Raw genomic sequence first — 17,490 nt, forward strand, 5'->3', positions numbered from 1 at the left:
AAGAAATGTTTTCTTGGAACCACCATGACTGACCAAACTACGTCCAGACCACTTTACGTCTCTCTCTCTCTCTCTCTCTCTCCACACACACACATACATACACATAGATCAAATTCTGACCAGATCGCAAAGAACTCCGCTCCAAGCCAACACACTCTGTCCATATTTAAACACGCACTGTAGAGCTGTGCACTTCACCCACACCAAACTCCGTCCAGATACTAACTAGACGTCGTCAAACAGCCACTGTATTCAGACCAAAAACAATTCCATCACACACCAACAGCTCTGTCCACAACAAAATGATGATGCCCTCTCCAAATCACCTCTGTCCAGATCATGGTGGAGAAATTATCTCCGCATACATCAAGCTTTGTCCGGATCGCCAAGAAACGTCCTTGTAAACCACACAAAAGATAACTTCTCACTCACAAGACACAAAGATAATCTTCTCCAAACCACTTTCCCTTCTTCACCCAAGCCCACGAACTCCTTGTCTATACGACAGAAAGACGTTCTCTTCACACATGTGTATAATGTCCAAAGTGATGTGTCTACACCACATCACGAGATGTCCTTCTAGAACTCCAAAAAACCGGTCAAAAACCCTAACATTAGAGAAAGTCCTCTTGCTGATGACGATGAACGCGCGCGAGCGCACACACACACACACACACACACACACACACACACCTTTGGGGGAGGCCGGAGGGTGGGGGGTAGGCGGGGGCCGGGGGGGGGCGTGTTCTGAAATCTCTCTCGTTCTCCCCTCCTGTCCCCGTCCTTCCTCGCCTCCCCCCTGTCGCATCGCACCCCACCCCCATCACACCACAAACTCGTTGTCACCGATCACAAAGGCCCCCTCTTCCGCCGCCCCCAGCACCACGCCGCCCCCGTCACCACCCACCACTCCCTCCTCGCCCCGCTTCCAGGGCAGCATGGTGGAGAGCTCCCGTATGCGCGCATCCTTCTTGGACAGCTCCTCTCTCATGCGCTGCACCTCCACTTGCAGGCTGTGAAGGCTGCTCTCCAGTTGCTGGACCCGGCTCTGGAACAGGTGTTACAGGTGTTGCAGGTATTTACAGGTGTTACAGGTACTTACAGGTGTTACAGGTAATAGAGGTGTTTTATGTATCAAGGTGTTGCTGGTGTTTCCAGGTCTAACAGGTATTACATGCGTTAAGGTATCACAAGTGCTGCAGGTATCATAGGTGTTATATGTATTACAGGTACATATATTCTATCTGCCATACGTATTTCAGGTGTTGCAGATGTTACCATATATTACAGGTGTTACAGGCATTGCAGGTGTTATATTCATATGCGTTACAGGTGTGACAGGTATCACAGGTGTTACAAGTATTACAGGTGCTATAATTATTACAGGTATTAAAATGTTCCGGGCATAAGAGGTGCTACAGTTGTTGTAGATGTGAAAGGTATTACAGATGTTACAGGTGTTGCAAGTGCTGGGGAAACCTGGCACACCCTATGTTTAACTCACTCAGTACGGCCAGTCCTCTCTTCTCCTCTACACAGACCCATCGGATGTCCAGTGGGTGTCTGAATGACCCAACCTTTAGCTTCCGTCGTCAGAATTGTGGTATTTTTTGTCAACATTCACCTCTTCAGTATAAGAGCCTTCCGCTTGCAATATTTTGGTGATGGTAATTGGGGTGAAACGCTGTTAACGTCGTCTCTTTCGCCGTTCGTATGGAGAGAGTTAAACCACTTCAGTCATCCTGTCTGCATGTCCATGGAGTGGTCAATGTATCACATGTGGGAAGGATCGGAGAGGGGGGGGGGGGGCTGTGGGGGGTGGAGGAGGGAAAGAAAGAGAAGTCAATGAAACAGAACTACATGTGCTCCGGCTGAAGTTCACACCCACACATACATATTGTGGAGTGATGGCCTAGAGGTAAAGCGTCCGCCTAGGAAGCGAGAGAATCTGAGCGCGCTGGTTCGAATCACGGTTCAGCCGCCGATATTTTCTCCCCCTCCACTAGACCTTGAGTGGTGGTCTGGACGCTAGTCATTCGGATGAGACGATAAACCCAGGTCCCGTGTGCAGCATGCACTTAGCGCACGTAAAAGAACCCACGGCAACAAAAGGGTTGTTCCTGGCAAAATTCTGTTGAAAAATCATCGATAGGAAAAACAAATAAATCTGCATGCAGGAAAAATTATTTAAAAAAATGGGTGGCGCTGTAGTGTAGCGACGCGCTCTCCCTGGGGAGAGCAGCCTGAATTTAACACAGAGAAATATGTTGTGATCAAAAGAAATACAAATACAAATACATGTAGTGTGCATGTACTCATTTGCATGCATATCTATACAAGTGCACAGACGCATAATCTATATCCACACATGCACGCAAGCATGAATGCACACACACACACACACACCGACACACACACACATACAGAGAGAGAAATAATAACAGTAGTCTGCTCATGTCTTTGACACTTGTTGTTGAAATACTGCAAATTTCCACTGGTGCACAGTGCCTTAGCCTGATGGAGCTGCACGCCAGCGAAAATTTGCTGTATTCTAATTACAGGTGTCAAAGACATGGACAGACTACTGTTGTTTTTACCTTTAATTAAATCTCACCGTTTGCGGTATTTACTTCAGTATGTTCTACAAAGAGCGGAGAGCAGGACTCCAAGAGAGAGTATTCTTCTTGTACAAAAAACATCCACTCATATCTCTCTCTCTCTCTCTCTATATATATATATATATATATATATACATACATACATACGTACATACATACATACAAAGACACGTGCACACACAAACACATCTGGGCACATAGGCGCGCGCATACATACAACCACCCATACAAACATGAACAAACACCAACATGCACAAGCACAGCACACACACACACACACGCGCGCGCGCGCGGGGCACACATACACACACACACACACACACTGACATCATCCTTCTCTTCTTTTCGGCGGGCAATGGTCAGCGTGACTTCCCCCATCGTGGCGTCCAGCAGACCCTGCAGAGTAGTCCCCGCCATGCCCACACACTGCCGCCCGTTCACCTGCACACACACACATACACACACACACACAGACGCACGCACAAACGCCCAGATTATATAGTTGGGGTATCATAATCACCACAGCATACACATTAAATCACATCAAATGATTGTTCAGTATCGCCGTGAAGACAGTGCTCAGGTCTTTGCTTCAATATCAACATAGCATAATAAATTGTATGAGCTCATTTATCAAGTCCACATACATACGCCGGTCTGTTTGTCTGTCTTGTCAGTCAGTCTGTCCCTCTCTCTGTATTCTTAATTCCCATTTAAAACACATTTAATGGTAAACACCCACAGAAAAGGAAAGATCAAACAAAAAAAACACTATCACACAGACACACACACAAGTAACACACGCATTTACACACACACACACGTCCCCCCACCCCCACCCCGCTCGCTCGCTCGCTCTCTCTCTCTCACACACACACACACACACACACACACACACACACACACACACACACATACACACGTTCATGGCCATGTGTCTTCCTGTCTGCCTGTCTGTCAGTCAGTCATACATATGTCACACAATACATACCCTCTGTCTTTAACACACCAGAACGACAACACATTCACATTGGCAGTGTAAAATGACGAAAAACATACACCACAGGTAGACGAACAACACATGCCCACAGGAAGTGAAAAGCGGTACGTTTCACCAGCTTGATACCCCCTGAAGGACAACACATTCACACAGGCATCAACAGGGAACTGGACAGCACAAGGCCCCATACATCAACAGGGAATGGGACATCACAAGGCCCCATACATCAACAGGGAATGGGACATCACAAGGACCGATACATTACAAGGGAATGGGACACCACAAGGACCGATACATCAACAGGCAATGGGACAGCACAAGGACCCATACATGAACAGGGATTGGGACATCACAAGGACCGATACATCAACAGGGAATGGGACATCACAAGGACCCATACATCAACAGGGAATGGGACATCACAAGGACCGATACATCAACAGGGAATGGGACATCACAAGGACCGATACATCAACAGGGAATGGGACATCACAAGGACCCATACATCAACAGGGAATGGGACATCACAAGGACCGATACATCAACAGGGAATGGGACAGCACAAGGCCCCATACATCAACAGGGAATGGGACATCACAAGGCCCCATACATCAACAGGGAATGGGACATCACAAGGACCGATACATCAACAGGGAATGGGACATCACAAGGACCGATACATCAACAGGGAATGGGACATCACAAGGACCCGTACATCAACAGGGAATGGGACATCACAAGGTCATCACAGGAACCAGGACATCACGACGACGGAGTGGGGCAGCGGGGGAAGAGAACTCACCTCCACCAGGACATCGCCCACGCGCACCTCCCCCAGCACACACAGCTGCTGGCACCGCGGCTGCTCCAGGGCCCCCACCCCCACCATCTCCACCGTCACGTGGCCCCCTCCCACGCTCCCCGACCTCACGGGCCTGAAGGCACTGCCCGGACCCCCCAGCCTGGCACAGCGGCCCTGCGGGGACTGCGCTGTCGGGGATCCCAGATCCGACGGCAGAGCGACCTGCACAGAGGTCAGGGACAGCAGCTTGCCCAGGGAGAGGTCTCCAGGAAGGAACAGTTTGGCTGAACACAGGTTGAAGTTCTGGGACAGCTGGAATAAAGTGGGCGTGGTGTTCACAGCGTCCCCGTTGTTGTTGTGGCTATTGTTATGGATGTTGCTGTTGGTCTTTGGCAGTGTGAGTGGTGCGTTGCTGTTGCTGTTGCTGTTTCTGGTGATGGGTTTGGTGTTGTTGTTGTTGTTGTTGTTGTGGGTGTTGTTGACGTTGTTGCCATTATTGTTAACTTTCCAGTGGCCTGGCAAGGTGTGGTTAGTGGTGGTGGTGGTATTGTCTGAAGTCGGTAGGTGGGCACCATTGTCTACGTGCTGCTGCTGCTGCTGCTGCATGGCGTCATGGAAGCTGCCCCGTCTCCCCTGCCCACCTTCCCGACGCTGGGATTCCGCTCTTCGTGGAGACGCGGCCTCCTGCGGTGGTTTCCCTCTCCCGCCCAGAGAGTTGAGGGACACGGCCTGGGGCTTCACCACGAGGTCCTCAATCCCCTGGGCACGGCCGGTCCTCTGGGCGTTGCTGTCTGTCACGGGCATGAAGTCCAGAGACTTGAAGTTGTGAGCCAGGTCCCAGCTCCTCCTCTGGTGCTCCGCCTTGGGGTCTGCTGGGTGGTGAGCCCGCATGGGGGCGGGGCCTTTGGAGGAGTGAGAAGAAGGGGGTGGCGGGGCACCCGCCTGGTTCCTGCCCGCTCCTCCTCCTCCCCACTCCGCAGGGTGGGTTGGACGTCCTGAGTGGGGGGCAGGAGGAGGAGGAGGTCCGTGAGCGTGCTGCACGTGCCCTGTGCTGACGTTCTGCATGCTGCTGAACTTGCGGGCCGCCGCCAGGGACAGACTGCGGGGCGCCGGGACAACACGGGGAGAGGCCTCATCCACCTGTTGATGATGATGCTGCGGATGATGATGAGGGTGGTGATGGTTGGGGTGGGAGTGGTGGGGGTACTGCGGTGGAGGAGGGGGCGGGTGGTAAGGGGGGCTGAGGACGTGGTGAGGGTTGTGGGGGTTGTGGGGATGAGGGGGCTGTTGGGACTGGTGGGGGTGGTGGATGCTGTTAGCCGTGGAGTCACCATCGCCCTCCGTGTTGGTGGTGTATCCCGAGTCCATGGTGCTGGAGTGGCTGTGGGAGGAGGTGAAAGTCGCGTCCCCTCCATACGGCAGCTGGCTGGGAGTGCCCTGTGAGCGGGCCGCCTGTCGGGCAGAATGGGGCTGAGGCCGGGCCCCCCTCTCCTCTGCACCCCCTCCACCGGCATCCTTTCCCCTCACGTTCCGGGACGGCTGGTGGTGGTGATGGTACTGCTGCATGAGGTCCGCTTCCTGGGGAAGTCTCTGCAACGATGAAGACGATGCTGTTGCCGCCGCCGCCGCGTCCTTGTGGCGGGCTTCGAGCAGCGTGGACACCTCGCAGTCCGACCCGTTGTCCGTGGTGAACGAGGCCTGGCGGGACGGGGGCGTGTGGGGGGTGGTGGGGGTCTGCTGCGACATGGCCGAGTTGGCCGTGCTCCTGCTGCCGCTGCTGCTGCACACCGACATCCTGGACCTGAAATATGTCACAGCACGTGGTTTGTGTTGTGTTGTGTTGTGTTGTGTTGTGTTGTGTTGTGTTGTGTTGTGTTGTGGTGCAGTGCGTTGTATTGTGTTGCATTTTATTGTTGTGAAATGTATTGTAGTGTAGTCTAGTGCGTTGTATTGTAATTGTATTGCGTTGTATTGTATTGTGTTGTATTTCATTGTACTGTAATGTATCGTATTGTATTGTATCGTATTGTGGCGTAGTGTAGTGTAGTGCACTGTAATGTATCGTGTCGTACTGTACTGAATTGTGTCAACGTCTGTCACATCAGATTCTCTGTGAAATTCAAGCTGCCGTCCTCACAGTGGTTGCCTCGGTCTCCACGTGCATTTTTGTTGTTGTTGTTGTTGTTGTTTTCCAATCAAAGTAAATTCTTATTTCTACAGTGATAAGAAACTCTAGGGAGAGCTGCAAGGTCTTCAAACGTTTCGGGACTTAACTCCTTACACTCTGAGGGGGCCGAGCCGTACCCAGGTCAATACTCCTGGATGCCCTTGCATTGTCACCTACAGAATTTTATCAGGGACAACCCTTTTGTTGTCGTTAAGTTCGTTTATGTGCGTTAACTGCTTGCTGGACATGGGACCTCGATTCATCGTCTCTGGGTGATCCGAAAGTCTAGCACCCAAACCACCACTCAAGGTCTAGTGGATGGGGAGTATAAAAAAAAAATTAACGGTCCATATATGGAATTCAAACCCATGGACACCCGGCTTACTGGTCGACGACTGACCTGAAACCACCACACAGATGAAATCACTGGCTAGCAACCACCACCAAGATGACATCACTGGCTAGCAACCACCACCAAGATGACATCACTGGCTAGCAACCACCACCAAGATGACATCACTGGCTTGCAACCACTACCAAGATGACATCACTAGCTAGCAACCACCACCAAGATGACATCACTGGCTAGCAACCACCACCAAGATGACACCACTAGCTTGCAACTACCACCACGATGACATCACTGGCTAGCAACCACTACCAAGATGACACCACTAGCTTGCAACTACCACCACGATGACATCACTGGCTAGCAACCACTACCAAGATGACATCACTAGCTTGCAACCGCCATAATGATGTCACCACTGACCAGTCCTGATACTGGAACTCCCGTTAAGTAAGTTCCATCATTGTCCTTTTATAAGCTGTGGTCATAAGTACCATTTCTCGTGCAGAAACTTTAATCAAAGCACCATTCATAACACAGAAACTTTAATCAAAGTACCATTTATCATACAGAAACTTTGATTAAAGTTACCATTTCTCATATAAAAACTTTTATCAAAGTTCCATTTCTCACACAGAAACTGAAACTTCGATTAAAGTGCCATTTCTCAAAATACAAAATGTGGTTATTTCTAGAATACAAACTGTCGTCAAAAGTGTTGTTTCTCACATTTTAAACTGCTCAACAGTACACCATTCATTTCTCTCACACGGAAACTGTGGCGACAAAAACAAGAGAGACAAGGCCTTCAAGACTCACTTGTGATACACTTTTTAAAAAAATCCAAGCTTTTTATGTACTGAGTATAATTTCAAAATGTAATGTTTAAGATGAGAAAGATCAGTTTAAAGCAAATTAAGTCCCCTTGCACTAATTACAGAGTAATTTCCCTTTTTTACTATCTGCACCAAAACGTTTGCAAAATAAATAAAACTTCCATGCTTAGCAAAAGAAGTTCCTGTTTGAACAAAAAATGATAATACTGACTGCTCTTGCTGTTGGGTCAGAATATCAGATCAAAGTGCCAAGTTTAGAGAATACAAAAAATATAAATGTAACAGTAAATGCAGTTTGCATATAATTAGGCTTCTTTTTTTTTCTTTTTTTTGGTGCCCATCCCAGAGGTGCAATATTGTTTTAAGCAAGATGACTGGAAAGAACTAAATTTTTCCTATTTTTATGCCTAATTTGGTGTCAACTGACAAAGTATTTGCAGAGAAAATGGCAATGTTAAAGTTTACCACGGACACACAGACATACAGACACACACGGACAACCGAACACCGGGTTAAAACATAGACTCACTTTGTTTACACAAGTGAGTCAAAAACGAAAGGAACAACCTACCAGCCAACCCACTCGCCTCACCTCATCATCTCCGTGAATCGCTTGATCCTCTCCGACGTCTCGTTCAGAGGCACGTGCGGCAGACTCCGCTTGGGCTTGGGCGGAGGGACGTCTCCTTGAGGCGTCTGCTCCCGCGATGTGCTGGAGGAGCTGCCGCTGTGGTAGGTGGCGGCGTGTCCGTTCCGATGCTGTTGAGGAGGATGCTGAGGTCTTCCGCTGGGCGCCGCCGAATCAGCCTGTTGGTTGTGGTGGTGGTGGTGGTGGTGAGACTTGTGTGGCTCGTGGTAGTGGTGGTTGTTGTTGTTGTTGTTGGAGTTGGTGGTGGTGGTCATGCCGTTGTGGAACCCGTTGGAGGAGGCGTGGTGGTGCCGAGGAGGAGGAGGAGCTCCCGGAAGAGGGGAGAAGAAGACCTCGTCATCCTCGCTGCGTCTCCTGGGCGTCCGCCCGCTCTCCGGGTAGCTGTGCCTCGGGGACCGGACGTAGCCCGCCCCTGGGTCTGGGGACCGGAGGTGGTCCGGGTAAGGAGGCGCCCCCCCTGTCCCCTCACTCCGGTGTCTGGCGGCCTGAGAGGAGCCTGAGGAGGACGGTGGTGGTGGTGGTGGGGGTCCGTGACGGGAGGAGGAGGAGGGGTGTGGGGGAGGAGGGGCCGAAGAGTAGGAGGATGACGACGGCAAGTCCAGCATGCTGTCCGCCTTGCGCTGACCCACCAACGAGAAGGTCGCCAGCCCCGTGGTCAGGTTGCCCATTGACCTTGACCTGGCCGCGTCCTCCAGGTCGCCCGGGTCGTGCACCGTGGGGGTCACCAGGTCAGGGGGGCCACGCTGACCCCGCCCCCCATACATCTGGTCACTGGCGATCTGGTCCGAGGGGTGTGGGTGGTGGGGATGGGGATGGTGGGGGTGGTTGTGACCCGGCTTGACCTGACCCTGACCTTGACCTCGGCTGTAAGTGGAGGTGTTGGCGGAGCTGGTCTGGGAAGCAAAGGACAGGTCGTGACAGCTGTGGTACATGGACACCCCCTCCTTGCCCCCCACCCCTCCAACACCACCACCATTGATGTTGTTATTGATCTCGTGCGCATCCTCGGGGATGGACGAGTACCTCAGATCCCCTCTCCGGCGCGAGTCCCGATCCCGATCCCGCTCGCGATCCCGACGCGGCACGTTGCGGTACTCCGACGCGAGGGACGAGGAGGATGAGTCCGAGTGATAGTAGTCTGGGGGCTTGTGAGGATCGGGCTGGGATCGGCGATGTTGCTGCTGCTGCTGCTGCTGTTGCTGCTGCTTGAAGTTCTCCTTGCCCTTGGAGCTGACGTAGCGGCGACGTGGTTCGGAGCGCTCTGTGTCCGTGGAGGTGACGGAGTGCTCGTCGGAGGACCGCTTGCCCTGAAACACAGGAGTAGGGAACATTGACTGTGCACTTAGTTACTGGACAAAAAAAAAAAAAGAAAGAAAAAAAAAAGCTCATCGTGAAAAAGTATGTCCAGTTATCGGAGGGCGGGTTGGGGTGGAGAGAGAGAGAGAGAGAGAGGGAGGGAGGGAGGGAGGGAGGGAGGGAGAGAGAGACTGACACTGACATATGTTATTGTCCGTTTAGCACTAAAGCTCTCTAGACAAGAGGGTATGACAATTGTTGTCCTGAAATCAAAATACCGGCACAGCCGCATTTTAACGTCCTAAAAGTCAGCTCAGCCGGTACACACACACACGCGCGCGTGCGTGCGCAATGCTAATCACACACACACACACACACACACACAAGACTGACCTTGTGGTGACCAGTGGTGAGGGCGGGGGGAGGGTGGTGCACAGCGGACAGAGGCAGCCCGTTGAACTGTCGGTACAGCTGTGGGTCCGACACACTCAGGTTGGACAGCGAGTGACTCTTCAGCATCTGGAGGTGTGTGTGTGTGTGGGGGGGGGGGGGGGGGGGGGTGACAGAAAAACGCCAATCAGGTATCAGGTATCTTATCTATATTTAGCTGTGTGTTGGTGCTTCAGCACCAGCCGATCACACAAGGCCACGTCAGTCATGAACAATTGTAAATATCGGTGCCGGGACACCTCTGGAAAAGAAATGTAGCCGTAAGTACAGTCACATTCATTTTTGATTCTCAACTGTCAGTGTATAGAGTCCGTGAACGTGTGAGTTCGAATCTCGCTCTCGCCCTTTCTCTAAAGTTTGACTGGGAAATCAAACTGGGCGTCCGGTCATTGGGATGAGATAATAATGATAATAATAATAATGGATACTTATTTAGCACACTATCCAGAAATGTGCTCTAGGTGCTTTACAAAAACGCTTTGTTAACATAAAACATTACATCTATGTTACATACACACACCAAAATATGACTACACACACACACACACACACACACTGCATACATACGTTTTAACAATACATGTGTATTTAACAGCTACCCTAACACATACGCACACACAGGCAGGCACAAACTTACATAAACGCACGCACACACAATACACATTCATATACATGCATGTAGTTATGTACACATACATATGTATGTATACCTGAGATGATTAACCAAGTTCCCGCGTGCAGCACGCACTTGGCGCACTGAAAAAAGAACCTGTGGCAACCAGAGTGTTGTCCTCTGGCAAACATTATGTAGAAGAAATCCACTTTGATAGGTACACAAACACAGCTATAAGCATACACTCAAGGCCTGACTAAGCACGTTGGGTTATGATGCTGATGGTCAGGCATCTGTCTAGCAGATGTGGTGTAGCGTATATGGATTTGTCCGAACGCAGTGAAGCCTCTTTCAGAATCTGAAACTGAAACTCACATGCATGCACACAAATCTAAAGACATGCCTCTGGCCTGGACCATTCCGTTTATTTTTCTCTCCAAGATAAATAAATAAATAAATAAAACCAAACTAACCTTCACGTCAACATAATTATACATGGTATACAAAATACATCTAATAATAATGATGCATATAAAAACCAAAACATTGCCAACGGCCAACTCGCATGACGCTTATAAAGAATATACCACGGAATAAGCGGCCAATTGTTGAGTCCAGAAAATCGCAATATAATTCAATGCGACGGGTTGCCAAAACACTTAGCTTTACTCGACGACACAGTCTGACATGCATCTATTTTTGGAGGAGGTTGGAAGTGGGGGGCGGGGGGGGGGGGTGACATTGAACGCAACGTAACTATACACTTGTTTATTGTCACAGGATGTGTGACCTTTTTCGATCCGGATGTGACTGAAAAGAGGTGTTGTTTGTTGTTAATGCCATTTTGGTGGAGACCGAGAGAGAGAGTGTGTGTGTGTGTGTGAGAGAGAGAGACACAGAGAGAGAGAAAAAAAAAAGACTGGGGGAGAGAGAGAGAGAGACTGAGAGTGACTGGGAGAGAGCCAGACTGGGAGAGATTGATAGAGAGAGCAAGCAAGAGAGAGAGAGGGGGTGAGAGAGAGAGAGAGTGTGTGTGTGCGCATGCGTGCGTGAGAGAAAGGGGGCAGCGAGACATAGAGAGAGAGAGAGAGAGAGGGGCAGATCAGACAGAGGGAGACAGATGGACAGACAAGCAGACAGCAAGACACACACACACACACACACACACACACACACACATATATATATATATATATATATGTGTGTGTGTGTGTGTGTGTGTGTGTGTGTGTGTGTGTGTGCAACGACCGTGGGTGTCTTGTCAAAAATGTTTAGTTACGCCCACCCGCACATAACACAACCAGCAATTAACCCTTAACCTCCACCACACCCATCACCACCATCACTTCACCACGACCATCATCACTACCGACCCACCCACACCACCTCCACCATTCAAATGACCTTGACCCCCACACCCCCCCACCCCCTCACCCAGCCGTCCCCGCCCCCTGCGAACCCTGACCTTTCTGGCGGCCTCCTTGGGTTTCTTGATGAGCATCAGACACTTCTCTTCAGCCTGGCACTGGTCCAACGCTGCCAGAACACTGTCCGCATCCTCTAGGAAGGCTTGGACTGCAACACACACACACACACACACACACACATACACACACACAAGCAATACGTGCACACATACACACGCACACACACACACACACACACAGCCTTTAGTACAATACAGTGTAGGTCTACACCACCACTTCACTATGCTTCACAGCACACAGGTTCCACACCGCCGTGCCTACATACAACACAACACACATTCACACACACACACATACACACACACACACACACACACGCACACACACACAAGCAATACGTGCACACATACACATACACACGCACGCACACAAACACACACACACGCAGGTTTCACACCGCCCTATCTCCATAAACCACCACCACAAACATTACCACCGCAACGCACACGCACGCACGCACGCACGCACGCACACACACACACACACACACACACACACAGGTTTCACACCGCCCTGTCTCCATAAACCACCACCACAAACATTATCACCGCAACGCACACACACACACACACACACACACACCATACACGTTAACACCTCACCATGCACACACACAGACACACACACACAAACATACACGTTTGGCTTTTTCATTCTTGCACTGTCTAGTTACCACCCAACAAACAACAACAACAGCAGCTACATTCAGTGTAGTAAATGTTGATAATGCTATATGTTGTGGGATGGGTGTGTTTGTTTGGGGGAAATTTTATTGTTCTAGGGAGAGATGGGGAGGGGACTGGTAAACTTGCGTGCGCGCACGCGCGCGCGCGTGTGTGTGTGTATGTTTGTGTGAATCCGACAAATTACAGGTGTGTTGCAGTGTCCGACAAATTGCAGGTGTGTTGCAGTGTCCGTGAGAGGTAATCAACGCATCGTGATGTGAAACGCATCGAGTCATGAAGAGTAAGATGGTGATGATAACGACGACGACGACGACGACGACGATGATGATGATGATGATGATGATGGTGACAATGATGATCCGTAGTAGCAGTAGTCAATAGAAGTAGCAGTGATGTCATAGTTATGTTGTTGTTGTTGTTGTTGTTATTCTTCGTTCTTGTTCTTTGTCGTCATCGAACTTAATCCCCATCCAGCAAGTCCCTCCGCCACTCCCCCTCCTCTTCTCACTACTTCAGTCCGTGTGTGTGTGTGTGTGTGTGTGTGTGTGTGTGTGTGTGTGTGTGTGTGTGTGTGTGTGTGTGTGTGTGTGTGTGTGTGTGTGTGTGTGTGTGTGTGTGCGTGCGTGTGTGTGTGTGTGTTGTTGTTGTTGGTGGTGATGGTGGTGGTGGTTCAGTAACCACACAGACAATGTAGAGTACTGTCCCCCCCCCCCCCCACGCACACACACACACACACCCCACCCCCCGAGGCTGCAGCACTAACAGCCAGTGCTATTTTGCCTCCTAGTTTGAGAGACGTATTTGTATTTGTATTTCTTTTTATCACAACATATTTCTCTGTGTGAAATTCGGGCTGCTCTCCCCAGGGAGAGCGCGTCGCTATACTACAGCGCCACCCTTTTTTTTGTTGTATTTTTTCCTGCGTGCAGTTTTATTTGTTTTTCCTATCGAAGTGGATTTTTCTACAGAATTTTGCCTGGAACAACCCTTTTGTTGCCGTGGGTTCTTTTACGTGCGCTAAGTGCATGCTGCACACGGGACCTCTGTTTATCGTCTCATCCGAATGACTAGCGTCCAGACCGCCACTCAAGGTCTTTTGGAGGGGGGACGGGGGGGAGAAAATATCGACGGCAGAGCCGTGATTCGAACCAGCGCGCTCAGATTCTCTCGCTTCCTAGGCGGACGCGTTACCTCTAGGCCATCACTCCACTAATAGTCCTTTATAACAAAAAGACTAAGCTGTAAATGAATTCCCATTGCAGTAGAGGACCCGTCGATCATACAGCTCTGACGATGTCACCACGCAACATACAATGCAAATCATCGACAACACCACATCATCACACTGCCCATGGACTGCCGCCAGAAACATAATGATCAATGTGGAGGAATGATCTGATGAAAGATCTCTGCAGGTTATCCGCAGTGCGTACTGGCACTATACACATATACGCACACACACACGCACTCACAGACACAGACACACACATATATAAATACAGGCACACGCGCACACGCACGCCACACACACACACACACACAATCACAAAGACACACACACAAACACAGACACACACACACAGACACACGCACGCATGCACACACACACACACAATCACACAGACACATACACACACACACACACAACCACACGCACCTTCAACCCCCGTCCCCCAAACTCCACCAACCATCCCGAAATATTCAGAACATTCAACCCCCTTCCATCCTAAACCCGTCTCACCTTGAATCTTACAATCCTTCAATATCCCAAGCTGGAAATGAAATCCGTCTCCATTCGGCATTTGAACACTTTCACCGCCACTACCATCATCACCACCGCCACCACCACCACCACCATCACCACGGCCACAACCATTCTGCTGGGTCTCCTTCGCCGTGGATGCTCCAGGAGTGGTGGTGTGTGGAGCCTGAGCAGCCTTGGTGGTCAAGGAGGAGATCAACTTCTTGGGAGAGTCTGGGAGGAGTACAGCCCCATCCATGGTACGGAGAGTGAACACGTTGCCTGTCTGAGCGAGTCACGTCACATGCTCCACTTGACTGTAGAAGGCAGCACACATCGTTTGCTTCACAGAGGACACCACGTCCACGTTTGTATGGAAATGCGGGATTCTAGGTTGTAACAAACCCTTATACTTGTTTAGCTTTCACTTGTAGACAGAATGTCCAGTTACCGAAACACAGCGGTCTATTTCCTTGGAGAACGGTTTTCGAATAACTATGAAGATGTATCAACAATGCTGATTGTTTTTGTCTCAACGCTCGACAAAGACGGTGAGATGATGAAGAGAACCGTACTTTCAAACGACGAAACAGTCTCTATCGCACTCTGTTAAAAACAAAAATTGCCTACATCATGAATAAACCATGAGTACAAAGACGTGCACGCTCACATTAGTGCACTCGCTCTCTCTCCCTGTCTCTCTCTCTCTCTCTCTCGCACATAAACACACACACACACACACACACACACACACACACACACACACACTGCGACAGGAGGTGAAAGGGAAGGAAGGCAGAGATTTCAGTTCTACCAGCCACGAAAATTCACGCTACTTACTTTATTTTCTTTTTAAGTACAGACATCTCGGTTTTCGATGAATAAACCACATCAAAGACCCAGCAACTGTCGGGCTACCCTCTATCTTCCATCACAATGTGCAATGGTCAAAGATGAACGGTCTTTTCTCTACCACAACCCTCCTTCCATCCAATCTGTGGTGTGTGTGTGTGTGTGTGTGTGTGTGTGTGTGTGTGTGTGTGTGTGTGTGTGTGTGTGTGTGTGTGTGTGTGTGTGTGTCTGTGCGCGCGTGTATGTGTGTAAGTGTGTTTATGTGCGCGCGCGTGTGTGTGTGTGTGGTCACATGCATGCGTGCATAATGTGTGTCTATGCGTGCGTCCATGTATGTGTTTGTGCGTGCGTGTGTTTGTGTGTGTGCATGTATGTAAGCATCTGTGTGTTTGTGCGTGCGCGTGCGCAAATGCGTACATGCACGCGTGACCAGCCCAAAAGTTAGAAGAAACCCCCCCCCAAAAAAAAAACAAATCCAGCCGTCTACAAGGCTTTGTTGACAATCAATGGCCCCCCCACTGTGCCGGCTGAGCCACAAACAGCAAAAACAGCACCGCACAGCTCTGTGGTCGCATAGCAATCATGGAAATGGAACCTCTCGATTAAAAAAAGCAAACAAGCAAACAAAACAAACAAAACAATCCTCCCCACAGACTGCCTGGCACCTTCCCTGCCCAGCAGCCATCCATCCATCATCCATCCATCCATCCATCATCCATCCATCATCCATCCATCCATCATCCATCCATCCATCCATCATCCATCCATCCATCCATCATCCATCCATCATCCATCCATCCATCCATCATCCATCCATCATCCATCCATCCATCATCCATCCATCCATCCATCATCCATCCATCCATCCATCATCCATCCATCCATCCATCATCCATCCATCCATCCATCATCCATCCATCCATCCATCATCCAGCCATCCATCCATCATCCAGCCATCCATCCATCATCCATCCATCATCCATCCATCCATCATCCATCCATCCATCCATCATCCATCCATCCATCCATCATCCATCCATCCATCCATCATCCATCCATCCATCCATCATCCATCCATCCATCATCCATCCATCCATCCATCATCCATCCATCCATCCATCATCCATCATCCATCATCCATCCATCCATCATCCATCCATCCATCATCCATCCATCCATCCATCATCCATCCATCCATCCATCCATCATCCATCCATCCATCCATCATCCACCTGAGACTGATTTTGAGTAATTCACCCAGTGGACCTGACTGCTATGTCAAGCTGACAACAGTCCCCAGATCTGAACCTGACTCCTGCACCTGACCTGACCCATGCACTGAGCTGATTCCTGCACCAAAACGGACTCTTGCTCCAAGCTGACAACAGTCCACAATCTGAAACCTGACTCTTGCTCCAAGCTGACTACAGCCAACAATCTGAAACCTGACCTTTGCACCAAAATGACAACACTTCCATGACTGAAACCTGACCTTTGCTCCAAGCTGACAACAGTTCCACGACTGAAACCTGACCTTTGCACCAAGCCGACAACAGTCCACAATCTGAAACCTGACTCTTGCACCAAGCTGACTACTGCCAACAATCTGAAACCTGACTCTTGCACCAAGCTGACTACAGCCAACAATCTGAAACCTGACTCTTGCACCAAGCTGACAACAGCCAACAATCTGAAACCTGACTCTTGCACCAAGCTGACTACAGCCAACAATCTGAAACCTGACTCTTGCTCCAAGCTGCCAACAGTTCACAATCTGAAACCTGACTCTTGCACCAAGCCGACAACAGTCCACAATCTGAAACCTGACTCTTGCACCAAGCCGACAACAGTCCACAATCTGAAACCTGAGTCTTGCACCAAGCTGACTACAGCCAACAATCTGAAACCTGACTCTTGCTCCAAGCTGACAACAACCAACAATCT

The 17,490-nt window shown here is 49.9% G+C and overlaps 1 protein-coding gene across 9 annotated transcripts in view; it reads right to left on the reverse strand.

Annotated features, from left to right (window-relative positions):
- Nucleotides 1-819: 819 nt before the first annotated feature.
- The window catches only part of LOC143292421 (uncharacterized), a 132,951-nt gene continuing 116,280 nt past the window's right edge, over nucleotides 820-17,490 (reverse strand). For 6 of the 9 annotated variants that reach the window (XM_076602682.1, XM_076602681.1, XM_076602680.1 and 3 more), the window contains 6 exons: nucleotides 12,246-12,355; nucleotides 10,111-10,236; nucleotides 8,365-9,728; nucleotides 4,421-6,221; nucleotides 2,946-3,059; nucleotides 820-1,048 (listed from right to left, as the gene is read on the reverse strand). In XM_076602682.1, the coding sequence (XP_076458797.1) occupies nucleotides 824-1,048; nucleotides 2,946-3,059; nucleotides 4,421-6,221; nucleotides 8,365-9,728; nucleotides 10,111-10,236; nucleotides 12,246-12,355 (3,740 nt within the window). In that variant the 3' untranslated portion in view covers nucleotides 820-823. Of the gene's footprint in view, nucleotides 1,049-2,945; nucleotides 3,060-4,420; nucleotides 6,222-8,364; nucleotides 9,729-10,110; nucleotides 10,237-12,245; nucleotides 12,356-14,694; nucleotides 15,301-17,490 lie in introns of all 9 variants that reach the window. The other 3 variants (XM_076602684.1, XM_076602685.1, XM_076602683.1) reach the window with 3 other exon arrangements.

The sequence above is a fragment of the Babylonia areolata genome, chromosome 18 (genome assembly GCF_041734735.1).
Source record: "Babylonia areolata isolate BAREFJ2019XMU chromosome 18, ASM4173473v1, whole genome shotgun sequence".
Taxonomy (NCBI): domain Eukaryota; kingdom Metazoa; phylum Mollusca; class Gastropoda; order Neogastropoda; family Buccinidae; genus Babylonia; species Babylonia areolata.